The sequence below is a fragment of the Pseudoliparis swirei genome, chromosome 17 (assembly GCF_029220125.1).
Source record: "Pseudoliparis swirei isolate HS2019 ecotype Mariana Trench chromosome 17, NWPU_hadal_v1, whole genome shotgun sequence".
Taxonomy (NCBI): Eukaryota; Metazoa; Chordata; class Actinopteri; order Perciformes; family Liparidae; genus Pseudoliparis; species Pseudoliparis swirei.
In genome coordinates this window covers 16637802-16652521 of record NC_079404.1, presented here as the reverse complement: position 1 = coordinate 16652521, position 14720 = coordinate 16637802, and the positions used below count along the sequence as shown (strand labels likewise).

Here is a 14720-nt window from a genome sequence, read left to right as displayed (position 1 = left end):
GCATTCTGCGTGTGTGTGTAGTGGGGGGGATGGGGACAGTATAAAAAGGGGTGTGGCAGTCTCCCCCTCCATTCAACTCAACCCACTTTTTTTTCCTTTTATTAACAGTTCTGGCTAAAACGACTATAAAAATAACATCAAAACACAAAACAACCATAACATTTACAACAGAGACAAAAAGGACAAAATCCATTGATTGCCATCAGCAAAGGTCCCACAGCCCCCCCCCCCCTTCAACATGCCCTTAAAAAAAAAGTTATCCAATCCCTCAGTTGCATTCCCTTTTTAACATGCTTTTTGTTTCATAATTCCAGGACTTCACACAAATACAGCACACACACACACGGGCAGTCGGGTGACATCATTACACAGCGAGTTGCTACTTGGGACAGTCACAGGGCTTTAAGCCAGAAGGATGAGGGGAGTAGAGTGGCGGAGGTGTGCTGGAGGGGAAGAATGTTGGCGAGCGTCACCTGAAGTTGCAGAACGGTTTCGGAAAACGTAACGGCATCGAGTCGGGAAGTGTCCGTGCAAAAACAGTACTGGCCATTAGATAGTTTCACGTCAAAAATACACAAATAACAAGTAAAAGTTTTTTTTAAAACGTGTGTCCTTAGGTAGTTCAGCGATGTGAGCCGCTTCAGACTTCGATGGACGGCGCCTCTCAGTGGTCAACTCCATCACTGCAGGGCAGACGGACGGAGGCCTTCTGCAACTTCAGGGCGAGCTGGACACGGTGGCGTCTAAAGCCCAAGAGAGGCTCCACCCTAAAGGCTGGCGCACAGGGGGGGGGTGCGTGTGTGTGCCTGCATGCATGGTGTGTGAATATATGAGACCAAGGCAAAAAAAGAAAACATGCTTAAGCCCCTCCCTTCCCCCTGGAAGTAGATCCCTTTTCTCCTATATAAATATCTGTTTATACACATTTCTATTAACTAAATTGCCCATTTTTTAAAATTAAGATTGACCCTTTCTCAAGAACCCCTTTCAAACTTTGTGCACAGACGCTTAAACCGAACACTTAAAGTGGATTTAAATTCTGATATTACGTTGATATGAGTCGCTCCAGTTCCCATAAAAGCAAACCCACATACCTGTGATCTGTAAAACACACGTGATACTAGTAGGAGACGTTCTGCTGCTCTCTAGAAACAAAAACATACAAAATAGTATTTTTCCAATATTATACTTGCTGCCCCTTCTATAGACTACGTGTACTTGTTTTTTCTGTTAATAGAACACTTGTAATACTTTTCCTGATAGCAGACAGAATAAAGGCCATGGGCAGCACCACCCGGTAGAAGCATGCACCATCAGCCCCAGCGGCACACAGCTAGGGGCTTGGACTGGATCGCTCATTCTTTTTATTTTATTTTCTTCTTTATAAAGTATTTTCCCACCACTTATGGGTTTTTTACAACTTTCCAAGCAGCCTCTTGCTGGTCGGGATCCAGGCACCGATCCGACCACGAAGAGAAACGCTCCAAACAGCTTTAGAGTTCAGGCAAAGCTGCAGAAGGAAGAGGGCAAAAGGTTAGAGACACGACCGATACTGTCATATAAAAGGCCATGGGCATGTCATGAGAGGTTTTACAGCAACGTGTGCCGTGGAAATGTAATATGAAAAGATATATGCAATAGAAAGGTCATAATAGTAGGCCATGAAAATGTCATAAAACACCCACTGTATAGGACGTCATAATAAATATGATGGAGTCGGAGTATAGTTTGTGATGAGTGACAATATAAAGTTTTCCATACAAATCTATTAAAAAAGTCATAGTACAGTATGTCATAAAAAAATGTGATTCAAAACAATGACATAAATAAGAGGTCATAAAAAAGTAAAAGAATAGTATACCATGAAAAAAAATCTAAATACAGTTACAGAAGAAAATGTCAGTCATAAATGTGTTATAATGGTCTTATGCGGTATGTCATGAAAAACGTTTGTAAAAATTCAAACGAGTACGCCGGATGGAAAAGAAAGTCATGAAAGGTTACAGTAAGGTGTGCCATAAAAAATTTAATTTAAAAAGACATTATATGCCCATAAAATGTCATAAAATAACCCACTATAGTACGTCATAATAAATATGATGAAGTAGTCAGAGTATAGTTTGTGATGAGTGACAATAAGAGTGCCATACAAATCTAATTTAAAAAAGGTATAGTACAGTAAGCCATAACATTTTTTATTCGTAAACAATTACATAAATTAGGTGTCATAAAAAAGTTAAAGAATAGTATACCATGAAAAAAAGAAAAATATCTAAATACACTTTCAGAAAAAAAATGTCAGTCATAAATATGTTATAAAAGTCTTCTCCTGTATGTTTGTAAAAGGTCAAACGAGTACGCCGGGTGGAAAAGACATTGGGTTTCATGTGTGCGCTCAGGAGCTGTGGCCCTACCTGGGCCTGGGGGACGGGGAGGGGGTCTCCTCCGCTCACTGCAGGGGTGCAGCCGGTGCTCCTGAGCAATGGAAGTGCACGTTGAGCCATTTGGCATCCCGGCGGTGCCACACCCGCGTCTCCTCCGACTGGCAGGAGCGCGGCCGGCCTTGGCCGTCCATGTACTGCGTCAGGCGGATGTAGGCGATGCAGGCGGCCTCGTCCCCGATCAGGTGCACGTGGGGGTTCAGGATGGTGGTGTGCACCGGCTTGCTGTTTTTACTCAGCACTAAGGGGACGGAGACGAGCCGCCATGCATTAGCCACATGCAGTCGCTCCCGCTTCTCACATGTGAAACTGTTGAGCTTTTTCGTTGGTCTTCTATACGAGTAAACTTAATACCTTATTAATAATAAAAACATATTAGTTTGTTGCAAGTTGCCCTCAAAGGGTAAAACACATTATTTTCGTCTTTATTTGGATTAAGTGTGAAGTCACAATTTAGAATATTAAAAAATAAAGAAAAAAAGCTTTTCAGATGTGCGGAGTGACATTGTATTAATAGCTCTGAGGTCTGAAGGGGACACACGATGCCGTTCGGTGAGAATTGCATCATGTAGAAAACCCGCCTGTGAAATCACAGCCTCATTAATACGTTTTAATTCAGACTCTAGAAATAAAACATCAAAGCACTGAGCAACTCACGGTTGTCGAAGTAGAACTTGTGGAAGTCCATGCCCTCCACCAGGTTTCCGAGAGCCGCCGGCTCAAAAGAGGTCAGGCCGGGGTCACAGATCCTCCTGCCGGAGGACCAACACGAGCAGGGAGGGATTTAAACAGAAAGATTCAGACCTGATGCTGCAGAGCAGATTACATCACAGCCTTTTACAGGTGTGTTCATCCCAACCCTTCATTGTCTAGTCATGTTTTTATTTTACAGGTAAATCAATTAAGAGGTTTTTGTTGCTTTTGAAAGTGACAATTCCTTCAAAAAAAAGGCAAAGAAGTCTAAGGCGCTGGTTTGAAGATGACGTGTTTGAATTGCATACGCAAAACTTACGTGTACGCCACGAAATCCCCATTGTTGATGGCTTCAATCAGCTGCTCCGTCATCTTTATTATCTCCTGTTTACGGGCTGGACACAGAGAGGAGGAGGAGGAGGAGAAGAGGTAAGACTGTCAGAAATCACCTGGAAGTTAAACATGTCGCTCCTCGTGCTGCGCCTGGACTTCCTTGAAACCTCTGACGTTCCCAATGATGTCATCACGCGGGCGCTGCTGCCTCTGGTAATGATGACCGTGACATTTGAAGTTGCCCTGGACGAAACCCACCACGGTGCCCACCGTCCATATGAGACCCGACATCAAGAGGACGTGGGCACTGACACCCGGAGCTCTCACGGTCTCACCCAGAAACACACGAGGGAAGTTGTTCTTCACGTTTCTGAGCTCCTTTGGCCACCAACCAAAATCATCGCTGACATTTGGACCCAGCGGTTGCATTCATGTGCATACATCACACTGGAAACACACAAACTGCATGCACACACACACACACACACACACTCAACATGCAGCTGTGGAGCCAGAATAAGACGGCTAGTGAATCCTCCACACCGGCATGTAACGGTGTGTTCATGAACCCTCAGACCTCCGGCCGCCAGGCAGACGGTTACAAACAGACGGTATGAAGTCATGAACACGACTCCAGGAGCCTTTTGGACCAGCGCTGCACAACCCGCCCGGCGCCGACTGGGCTGCGGCTCAAGCCTGCAGGGGGCGCCACAGCGGACTCCGGTTCAGGACCAAGACAGGCGCTCTGAGGGCCACCAGCACCTCGTGCAGGGGACCGGCTGCAGGCAGGAGAGGCTGAACAGCAGCTTGTAGTGGGGCCTGGGTGCCAGTAGATGGCAGCACAGGAGGAGGAGGAGTTTGAACAGCGTGTCCCCGTCATCGGCCCCAACGCATGCAGAGCGGGGGTCACGCGTCACATCGGTCGTTACCGTCCGTCATATTTCCACCACTGATCTCACTGGATCTCTAAAGCCTCCGCTACCTTGGCTACGGCGGAGTTGACGGTTGCCCTCTGCCCAGTGGCAAGGCATTACCTCAAACACAAAGTGAAGACATGTTCTGAAATCTTTCTCTTGTCTGGAGTTCAACAGCGTGACGCAATATACAGTGAGAAAAATAAAAAAAGAGACATGCGGAGTAGGTGAAAGTTGGATAAGTACCTCTCCTACCGTTCATCTCCTCCTCTTCTGTGTTGTTACAGCTCTCGGTGGAGCCCTGTGAGCCAGAGAGGAGGCGGAAAGAGAGAGAAAGATGGATGATGAGGGGGGAGGAAGAGGAGAAACAGAAAGACAAATAATTATTTTATTGACAACGTGAGACGGGGATTGGAAGCTTTGGACACCTTGACCACGTGGACACAAAAAAGACAACCGGACGGACAGATGGACACGCCCCTCCCAGGAGCACAGACCAGCAGCGAGGGCAAGCACACACACGAGCAGCAACGTGTGTGTGTGTGTGTAATGCTGGGCCTAATCGTGACAGGGCGGAGTGTGTGAGTGCTCGTGGAACTATGTGCCAATCGTGCCAATGGAACGATAATTGTGTTACATAATTGTGTGGCGTTTAAATGTCGAGTGACTAAACCAACATGAGGGCCCACGCAGCATGGAGGAGGAGCCACGTATTAATAAGGCCTCTATTTACTTGTCAGTGTGTATGTGTTGCTGTTAAACACGACGCACGTAGGATTTTCTCTTTCATATGAATTACAAATTAACTGTGTGCATCTGAAGGACACCACCAGATAAACTACACTTTATACAGTGTTTAATCAGAATATTTCACGGTACCCCAATTTGCTTCATAGTCGAAGCGCCTCACCTCAAGGCGTGCTCATGTTTCGTGCTTCTATGGTTTCAATTTGATAAATAATGTGTGGCTATTAAAGTTCAGCGTCTCCCTTCTACGCTCACTGACGAGTGTGTGGGGTAGAAGTGGTGCTTCATCCACAGCTAAGGCCACATATGTATTACAACGGTCATCTAGTAACTAAGTTAGCGACTGCGGGACAGATTCCCTTTGCTGAAGTTCAGAGTGCAAGACGTCCAATTAGAGAAAATCCTTCGCGAGTGACTCGCGGGTGTCGGTGGCCGGAGAAGGAAGCCTTACCTTGGTGCCGTCAGCTGGGTTGTGTACAACAGTTGTCTGGGCTTCCTGGGGGGAGGCAGGACACACTTTACCATGCAGGGAGGGGACAGAGTGAGGGTGCACCGGGGACTACCGAGGGACTCAGTGACCACAAACACAAAACGGATGCATGTGCGCACACCAGAACCACAACGCAAGACGCCGAGGAGCATTCATGGGGATTAAATACAAATGACTGTCCATGTCACGATGCTCTGTGTCGGTCTGTCTTTAGGAATGTGACCTACAGGGTCATTTAGGAGGGTCCGAAAGGAGGAGGGTTTCTGTGCATGTAGGTGTGTGTGTGTGTGTGTGTGTGTGAGAGAGTGCAGATGTTATGCTGCGTTCCCTTCGACATGAACAATGCAGTAAAGGAATGTGTGTTTGCGCCTCCTCATCCTCGCCACAGAAACACTCAGGACAAAGCTCCAAATAGCACATATTCTTTCATACACAAACACACAGTATCAACACTGGACAAAACAATCCAGGAACGACAACCTCGGAACATACAGCCCCTCTGATGACTTATGGATGATCGGGAATCTAGACTGGACATACTTTTACCAATACTTTAGCTTAATGTCTCGCCTCAGAATTCAAGTTTTGAACTATAAATATATATAAAATATTATTTATATATATAAAATATTGTATATATAAAATATTGTATATATATATATATTTTTTAAATGGTTTGCATATACATAAATAATATTATATATATATATATGCATATATATACAGTATATTTCTAAAAAAAATGTTTTTTAGTGCCACAAGACAACTGTGATAATAATTATATATAATATAAGTCATAATTATGAGATAGTATCTCATAATTATGACTTACTATCTCATAATATATATAAAGCACCTCAAACATTAGAAATTACAGATTTCTTTAAACTTTAGGACTTTACTTTGAAAAATTTCCAAATTAATACATTAAAATTGTTTGATTGCTATATTTCAGATATGTATGTAACACATCTGCATTATTCATTTCCTGGAACTCTTGGAAATCTATATACAGGACTTTTTAACATACAAAAGTCTGATTATTTTATAAACTCTTCCTTGGTACAGTAAAATGTTTTCATGTTAGCATAATTTAAGCTAAATCTCAGAAACGATCTCTAAAGATACAAAATCAGTTCATTGTTTACTTTATATGTTCGTGTATGATTTGTCGACATCTTATTTCTTTCTTGCAAAACCGGATGTTGTCCATAATAAATCCTTCCGCGTTATCAAAACCCTCGCGCGCTCTCCTGATCGAATGCGTTTAGCGAGCATCAGTCTATAGGGCAGAACATGTGAGAGTCGGCTGGGTTGACCAGAGATCAACTCGGGGGACGGGGACGCCGCTCGGTGGTGAGGATCCCTCGTCTCTCCTCTGCTCTGCGGGCCGCGGGCGCATTGTCTCTCGGTGCGGTGCGGCGATTAAACGTCGTGATAAGTTCTCGAGATGTTACGTCTCTGATCGGCCAAGTTTGATACGCCGTTTGAATATTGGCCGATCGCCGATCAGATAGGTGCATCTATAGTCCAGGTATTCGCATCGTCCGGCTGGTGAGTGTCAGCTGTTCGCTCTGTCCGCCTCACAGTCACAGTTTTGTAGAGAAGACAGACTTATTGACACGATTAACTCTCGATTACTATTGATCAAAACAGAACGAGGGTTCGGCCTTGAACCATACTGTATTGAGAACAGATTCATATTCATGACATGATGATGAACACAGTTTTTTTTTTTTTTCATTCGCGGGACTTTTTTGCCTTAGGCGCTCTCAGGATTGTCATAGCGCTCGGGAAAACGGCGTAGGCGCGCCCAAATATTCTCTATGCAAAAAACTAATATATATATATTAGAGTACAAAGGCGAGGCATTATATATATATATATTAAATACATATATAGTCGAAAATATATATATATAAAGAATAAATAAATAAATTGAACACGGCTTTCCCAGGTTTCAAACATGGCAGCAAAACGGATGTCTAGAAAGTCTCAACTTAATCAAAGCCAAACCTCATCTCACTAGTCGGTGCTTCATTAAAGTTCAGTTACTATTTTAGAATCTGACCACAGTTATATAGATTATAAAAAACTAGCAAATATATATAAATATACTATATATGGCTGAATCCCATTACATATATGAACACAGGGGCTGCATCCTCACACAATCATAATGTCTCTTTTACCCGTCCACTTCCTGTTTTACCCAGAAGTCCTTGTCATTTACAATCTACTGAAGAGCAATTTGTAACACATTTTTTTTCAATCTTGTTTTGAGCTCCGCTTTCCAAGACATTGACATCAACCCGTTCTTCTAAAAAGGCGAGGAGTCAGCAAATAACGGCTGATCAGAACATGATAGAAGTGCCTGCTGTTGCACCGCAAAATGAAAGGAATTCATCTACCTGTCGGTGTAAATATATACACACACACACACCGAGTGTGTCCCCTGGAGTTCTGGGTAAAACACAAGCCGGGAGAGACACTAAGCCACAAACAAGTCGTTCAATTTCAAAGTCATCAAATCCACGTCCGACATCACAGTTTGAGTTCAAAACTTAAGCAAAGAGGCAGAGCATGAGGCCGAGAGAGAGAGAGGACACAGGAGGAACAAAGATGTCCCTGGACATGTGGGTGTGACACAGAAAGATGGAGGAGACCGAACTGAACGTTGAAGATGTAAACAATGAAATGATGCCGTGAAGAAAAGCAATGTGAGAGAAAGCAAATAGAGATGAGGTACCATTGGTGCTGAAGATGACATGTTGCTGTCTTTGGTGCTGCTGCTGCTGACTACACTGTTTTTACTGTTGTTCCCCTGCGACTGGGGCAAAGAAGCACAACACACAATGACTCCCACTGCTCCCACTGGGCCTCGGCCATGAGCCAGCCTATGGGAATCCAAGGTGGGTAGAGCCATGTCACGGCCAACAGAAATATGACACATATTGTGTGTTTAGAATTTAAAACTGCACAGTATGATGTTCAATGCTAAATGGATTTATTTGGAAAAAATGGCAGTTGTTGTTGTTGTATTTTCTATATTTTGTGCATGTAGTTTCAAAATAATATCTCCTTCTGATCATCAGGAACTCGTAGAAACAGATTAGTGTTCTGCTAAAACCACGATATGCGTGTACCGACATATTTAACTGTCAGTTATATATTTCTCATATAAAGCTGTGTATTGAAGGAGTGTTCCTGCATTTACCGTCTACAACCTTTGCAGACATTTCACAACATTAAATAAAACAAGAGTACAAATACACAACAGTTAGTCAGCACATGCATTTTTTTTTTAAACAATGAGCATCTCTTCAGATTTGATTTTAAGTGTTTTTCTGGCGTGAATCGACATACGCTGGGATTAAAAAGGAGGAAAAAAATCACAACTTTAAATGTAAAAAACACGCGGAAGGACCAATTTCTGGCAGAAGCACAGCCAAAATATGCATAACAGTCAGAAAATGAGTTTAGAACAATGGCTCCCAGTTCAGGTTGGTGCGTGCAGTGGAAGGCCTTGATGGTGGTGTGGTGTTGATTCACTCTCTGGGCTCGGGCTCAATTCAGCTTGAGGACAATAATAAAGCATACACAACTACTTTAGTAGGACTACGAGTGCTACGCTCGCCTCAACCCACACACAGCCGGTCTCTGTTTTACGGAATGAACATGTCCTCTCTGCTTCGCCAGAGTTTATGCAACGTATGTTTTAAATTAAACTAAAACGGGAGTTCATTGGCTGCACTCCTGGGAAATTAATGGATTTAATGAAAGCTATGATTTGTAAGTCATTTTGAAGGTATTGAGATGCCTTTACAATGTGTTTAAGAAAGGTATTGTGTTAATATTTGTCATTTGTGCAATTTTTTATGAGAAACAAAAAACAAAAGTGACCTCAAAAAGGTCAGTTTACTGGTCACGCCTGTGAAAGTGGTTGGTGTTATTTTTATCATAGTGATCTAGTGTTTTTGGTGTGAAGTACACATGTATTATTCTATTTCTTGCTCACTCAAAAAAATATAATTGGTCTTGTTTCGTTGGATCCTTCAAGCCGGAGTCGAGGTTCAGCTGCACATCAGAGGTGTAGAATGTAGCTACGGATTAAAAATGGGATGTGTGAGAAATCTAGTCGATTAATCATAAACTTGTAGCTGAACTCTTCTCTTCGGCTTCAGGCTAACTGCAGGGGAGGAAGAGAGAAAAGCTTCTTGAAGGCAAATCAGTATTCCAACAAGAGAGTCAAGAGATGGACGAATGGTAAATGAAAGGTTAAGAGCAGAGCCCTGGGAGGTCTCTAACAAATACCCCCGTGTGACTAAGAAGCATCTTGGCCCATCTCCCTGGACAACCAGGAACATCTGGCAGAAAATCTGATGTGCAACACTGAGACCGACTCGGCAAACTACGGCTTCTTCAAGGAGTACACGTATGGAGTGAACGTCAGCATTAAGAAGCAACAAATAAGACTTCAGGACGTCTACGGGTCTTGATTTAACGTGCAATCTTGTATGGTATTTAATGACACACACTTTGACTTTTCCACTGACACACATTCATACTAACTACCGGTAGTCCATATTATGTCAGTGCGGTTGAAACAAAGCAAAGTGTTAATCAAAACTGCTTTTGTGTGAAAAGCGATTTTTAAAAATGTTGTTCAACCAGAACTAATCGATTCAGAATTAATTGAGTATCAAACCTCAAGATGTTTCTTACCATCTGAAATGTCACCATAGCATAATTATATAAATGTTAGACTACATTTTACTTTGAGAGTTCCTGTATGGCTAGACACAATTTTAAATTTAAAAGGTTTGGCTTTTTTTATCTGAAGTTATCTAAATAAGTATAATTTTGGTAACAGTAGTGAAACTGAATTGTATCAGATACAAAATCGTACTGCAGTACAAGCATCCATTTTATTTTGATAAATACATTAAAATAGAAGTGTATTTAGAAATAGATCAAATTACTGAAGGAAATAGTGAAATTATTTTATTTTATCTCCACCACTTAATCTGTATATCAGCCGTGAACTGTCAGTACTTTTGTTGATTATATGCAGGTCACTAAGGTAGCCATTGTATTTACAAGTAGCGGGAAAAAACAAAAGTTCTCAATCAAAAATTATGAATGAAGATACAAGAATTGAAAAAAGGGGAAATGATTGTATATCAATGTTTACAATGACTAAAATGTCCCTCAGTCCTGTGATGGTCAGGGATGTTGGGAAACCAAAATGCCTGATCTTGGACTTTAGAAAGAGGAAAACAGAAAGTGTGTGTGTTTTGTCATGAGTTGCAATGGTTTTGGTGGCGCTTTGGTGGGATGTTGGATGGATCGAGGAAATCCAACAGAAATCCAACAAGACCAAAAGCCTCACACGTCTCTGCCCAACGGGAGAAAAGCCGATGAAACAGAGGAGAGAGGGGGGGGGGGGAATAAAGCCTCGGAAGAACAAAGAAGAGAGACAAAGAATGAGAAAGGAATGAAAAACGACAGCGCCGACCTCACCATCAAACACACACTCGAGCTGGACTTCCTTTTCTGACAGACGGCAATGGAAAGGAGGAGGAAAAAAATAAAGGGTTCATCGGGAAACAAGGAAACTGGTCAGATATTAAAAGAAGTGAAGCTGCCAGATTGATCCCACAAAGAGAGATATAAAGAAAACAGCTGCACGAGCTTACACAGGAACAAAGATGAGACGGGGGGGATACTACGAGGGTTTCAGCAGGAAGAAAAAAACGAGAGGACGTTCATATTGAAATGAGATCGTAAGGATTTAAATCATTGAGCGTGCAGTTTTTATTTGTAGGATGTTTTGGGGATTTAGTTATGTTTTAAGTTACTGTATGTCATCTTATTTTGGCCCTTGTTGATCGTGGCGCTTCACTGCATGCACTGACGCTGACCGTGCATTAAAACAAAGCGAGCACAGAGCCGTGACGGTGGCTCGGAGCACAACCTGGCGGTAGAGAACAAACATTTTAAAAGCCTGTTGGTCTTTTTAGTTTTTTTGTATTTGTATTACCTTTATTCTTACCAGCCCTTTCCCCTAAACCACAACAATCTTAAACAATGGAGCAAAAAGAGCACAAAGGTAATCCAACTAAAAAGAACATAATGCTCATAATAATCAAAAGGTACATGGTAGGAGTCAATAAAACCCTCTCGGGTCAGAGAACTTACCTTCACACCGTCAGACTTTTTGTTTAGTAAGGTTTTGCATGCTGAAAGAAACAGAGACGAGACGGTAAGGACCGGTCAACATTTGTTTCTGTTAGTCGTGTTCCAATGATCCTCCCTTACCTTCCATTTATAAAGTAGGAAGGAGGGCAATGGAGGAGGCATGAAAACAGTAATGTATTTAATATCTGCATTTTAACATCTGAACTGAAAACCGAAGACGTCTGCAGGCACAAACAGCTTTCCACTGCGTGTTCAAGGGCATTCTTTCCATCGTTTTCCACAGCGCTGGTGGGTTCATGCGATGAAGTGGCTGAGAAACATGCAGCATCCACAACAGTTGTCGAACTGAGCCGAAACCTCTAAGCTCAGGACTTCATCTCTGCAAACTGAAAACCAAGTTCTTCACTTTTAAGTAACTTGGAATTAAACAATAGTAATCAAGCATCAAGGTGAATCCACAATTCACAATTTATCGGAGTAGCATCCAGTTGTCGATCAAACCCTAATTCCTGAATTAACGACCTTTAAGCAAGCAGCTCGTCCCGTCATGTGACTGACACGCACCAAGGGTTCAATACGCCCGATTCAAACTGGCCTGTACTGTAAGAGGAATAACGGAGCATAGCATCGACCAATGAGAAGTGGCTGTGCCACCAAACTAATGGGAATATTTCATTGAAACTTCACACTTCATCTTTTTTTGTAAAGCCCAGCCAAAGACTTCGTCAATTTCTTCAGAAAAAAAAAAAAAACTTTTTGGAAATATTTCTCAACAAGAGGACATCTCAATTGTTTACTGTATATAAAAGGTTGATCTAATTTGTAAAAAACTTTTTATATTCTAATTATTTCATACTTATCCGAGTTAAATGGTCCACAACGCAGTTATATATATAATATAGTCGGTTTCAGAAAGTATCAAACTAAATATTGCACGCAGTCAATATTGAAGAAAAAATGCAGCGCGACATGGAAAAGGTCTCTTCACACAAAGATAACGGAGCAGGCAGGAGAGAGGAGACGAAGAAGAAGAAGAAGAGATAACAAAGGACACTGTGCTTCCCATGCAGGACGGCATTCAGCGCTGTACGCTCATGAGCATGCTCGGCTGGCTGTTAGTGCCCGAGCCATGCGGAGGGAGGGACGGTTGCAGGCCGCGTGCTGGGGGGGTCCAAACCAGTTCAAAGTGCGGTCAAAAAAATGGACGCGTTACAAAACTTTGAAAATGTTTATGCTGCAGAGCGAAAGATATGCAGCGACCGCCGACCACAAGTTGTGTCCATGCAGATTACGTGTAAACCGAGCTTTGCCGGGTGACAGCTGCGGTACTTGGAGCGATGTCAGAGGGGCATGCTGAGTGTCAGTTAAATGGCTGTTGAGTTCCACACAGGAAATTAAATAGCCGGTCCATGAGGGGGTGCCGCCCGTTTATTAAAGCATCGAGACACGCAGCGGTGCTGCAAGGTCAAGAGCTGAGCTTGGCTTGTTGTGTCCATTTACAAATGTGTGTGTGTGTGTGTGTGTGTGCGCGCCCGTGTTAAGATGCCTCAGTGCAATGACGACCATTCAGAGGTGGTTCATCAGTGTGCAGGCAGCAGGTGTGTGTGTGGGGGGTGGGGGGGGGTTCAAGCAGCCCAGGCCACATGCCAAGAGTACAAAGTTGGCAGTGCCCGACTCCAACACCCCCCCCCCCCTCAAGCAGACGTACCTTCCTGTGCCATTGGGGCCGTGCTGGTGGTAGCGGCAGGGCTGGTATGCTGCCGTCCCACTATTGGACAGAGAGGGATTCAATGCGGCGGCACAGGTGTGACGAGAGCCTCGCTAAAAGCCCGACAGCCGTTTGTATCGTTTCTGGATTCCTCAAAGTTTGATTCACTTTGAGAGAAGGTGTTTAGATCATACGAGGACACTGAAGACCAGATTTTCTCTGATACCCGACTCCTTTATAGACAGGATCAGATGGGGAAATATTCTCTTTTTTCCTTTGACACTCGTTGGTAAACATGCCTGCAGTTGTGTATAAAGCCTTTTAGAGGTCTGGCTCGCCTGCTTTCTTCAGTCGAGATCAATCTCAACCGGTGGAAAGTAGTTGGCTGTGATCCACAGGAGCTGCTTCACCGACATGAAAACATACACACACCGGGGCCAAATGCATTAATGCATTCGAGCGTGAGGCCGTCGTCTAGCCGACCAATTAGGCGATTGATCAAAAGTGAAGAGTGTGTTTCGATCATCAAACTGCTTACAAGGAGGAAATCTGAGCCAAACCCCTGAAGTGTGAAATCAAAACTGCAGACAGAGCCGAGGAGCAACAGTAAACAAGAATAAAAGATATGCGGTAAAGGGAACAGGAGAAGAAGAACAGCGACATGTAACATTTCGGTGAGATCTCAGATCAGGCAAAAGCCGTTACCTTTAAAGCGTACGCATCACTATTATTATTGTTAAATAGAAAACGGCTCAACTTCTCTAAATCTAGGTTTTTCTTTGTATGGCTTTATTAAAATATATACCACCAACAGCACTGGGACCTGAAGTCTACGGGCTCATCAACATCGTCGTCATCTCCCTTATTTTTTTCTTCCTTTTTTCCCCCTGAAGGGTTATTTGGGAGTTTTTCCTGATCTGATGTGAGGTCCTGGGACAGGGATGTCTATGTGTACAGATTGTAAAGCCCTCTGATTTGCCCTCAAATTTGTAATTTGTGAGAATGGGCTTTCCAAAATATGTAATTTGTGAGAATGGGCTATACAAAATAAACAGAATTTAATTGAATAGAAAAAGTCTCTTGATTTTCATTATCATCACTTCCGAATGCTCACCTGAAAAGTTCCTTGATACCAGCATTGTTGTGAGGATAGCTCCCTAGAGAGACACAAACACATCAGCACAATGATGTTA

General features: G+C 43.0%; 1 protein-coding gene across 10 annotated transcripts in view; it reads right to left on the bottom strand.

Moving 5' to 3' along the window:
• Positions 1–790: 790 nt before the first annotated feature.
• Positions 791–14720, bottom strand: part of camk2g2 (calcium/calmodulin-dependent protein kinase (CaM kinase) II gamma 2) — a 47312-nt gene continuing 33382 nt past the window's right edge. Inside the window, exons 12-21 of one of the 10 annotated variants that reach the window (XM_056434876.1) lie at positions 14642–14684; positions 13528–13587; positions 11820–11860; positions 8368–8448; positions 5580–5624; positions 4628–4682; positions 3454–3529; positions 3099–3193; positions 2415–2682; positions 791–1510 (exon numbers count right to left, since the gene is read on the bottom strand). In XM_056434876.1, the coding sequence (XP_056290851.1) occupies positions 2450–2682; positions 3099–3193; positions 3454–3529; positions 4628–4682; positions 5580–5624; positions 8368–8448; positions 11820–11860; positions 13528–13587; positions 14642–14684 (729 nt within the window). In that variant the 3' untranslated portion in view covers positions 791–1510; positions 2415–2449. The remainder of the gene's footprint in view (positions 1511–2414; positions 2683–3098; positions 3194–3453; positions 3530–4627; positions 4683–5579; positions 5625–8367; positions 8449–11819; positions 11861–13527; positions 13588–14641; positions 14685–14720) is intronic. The other 9 variants (XM_056434877.1, XM_056434884.1, XM_056434878.1 and 6 more) reach the window with 9 other exon arrangements.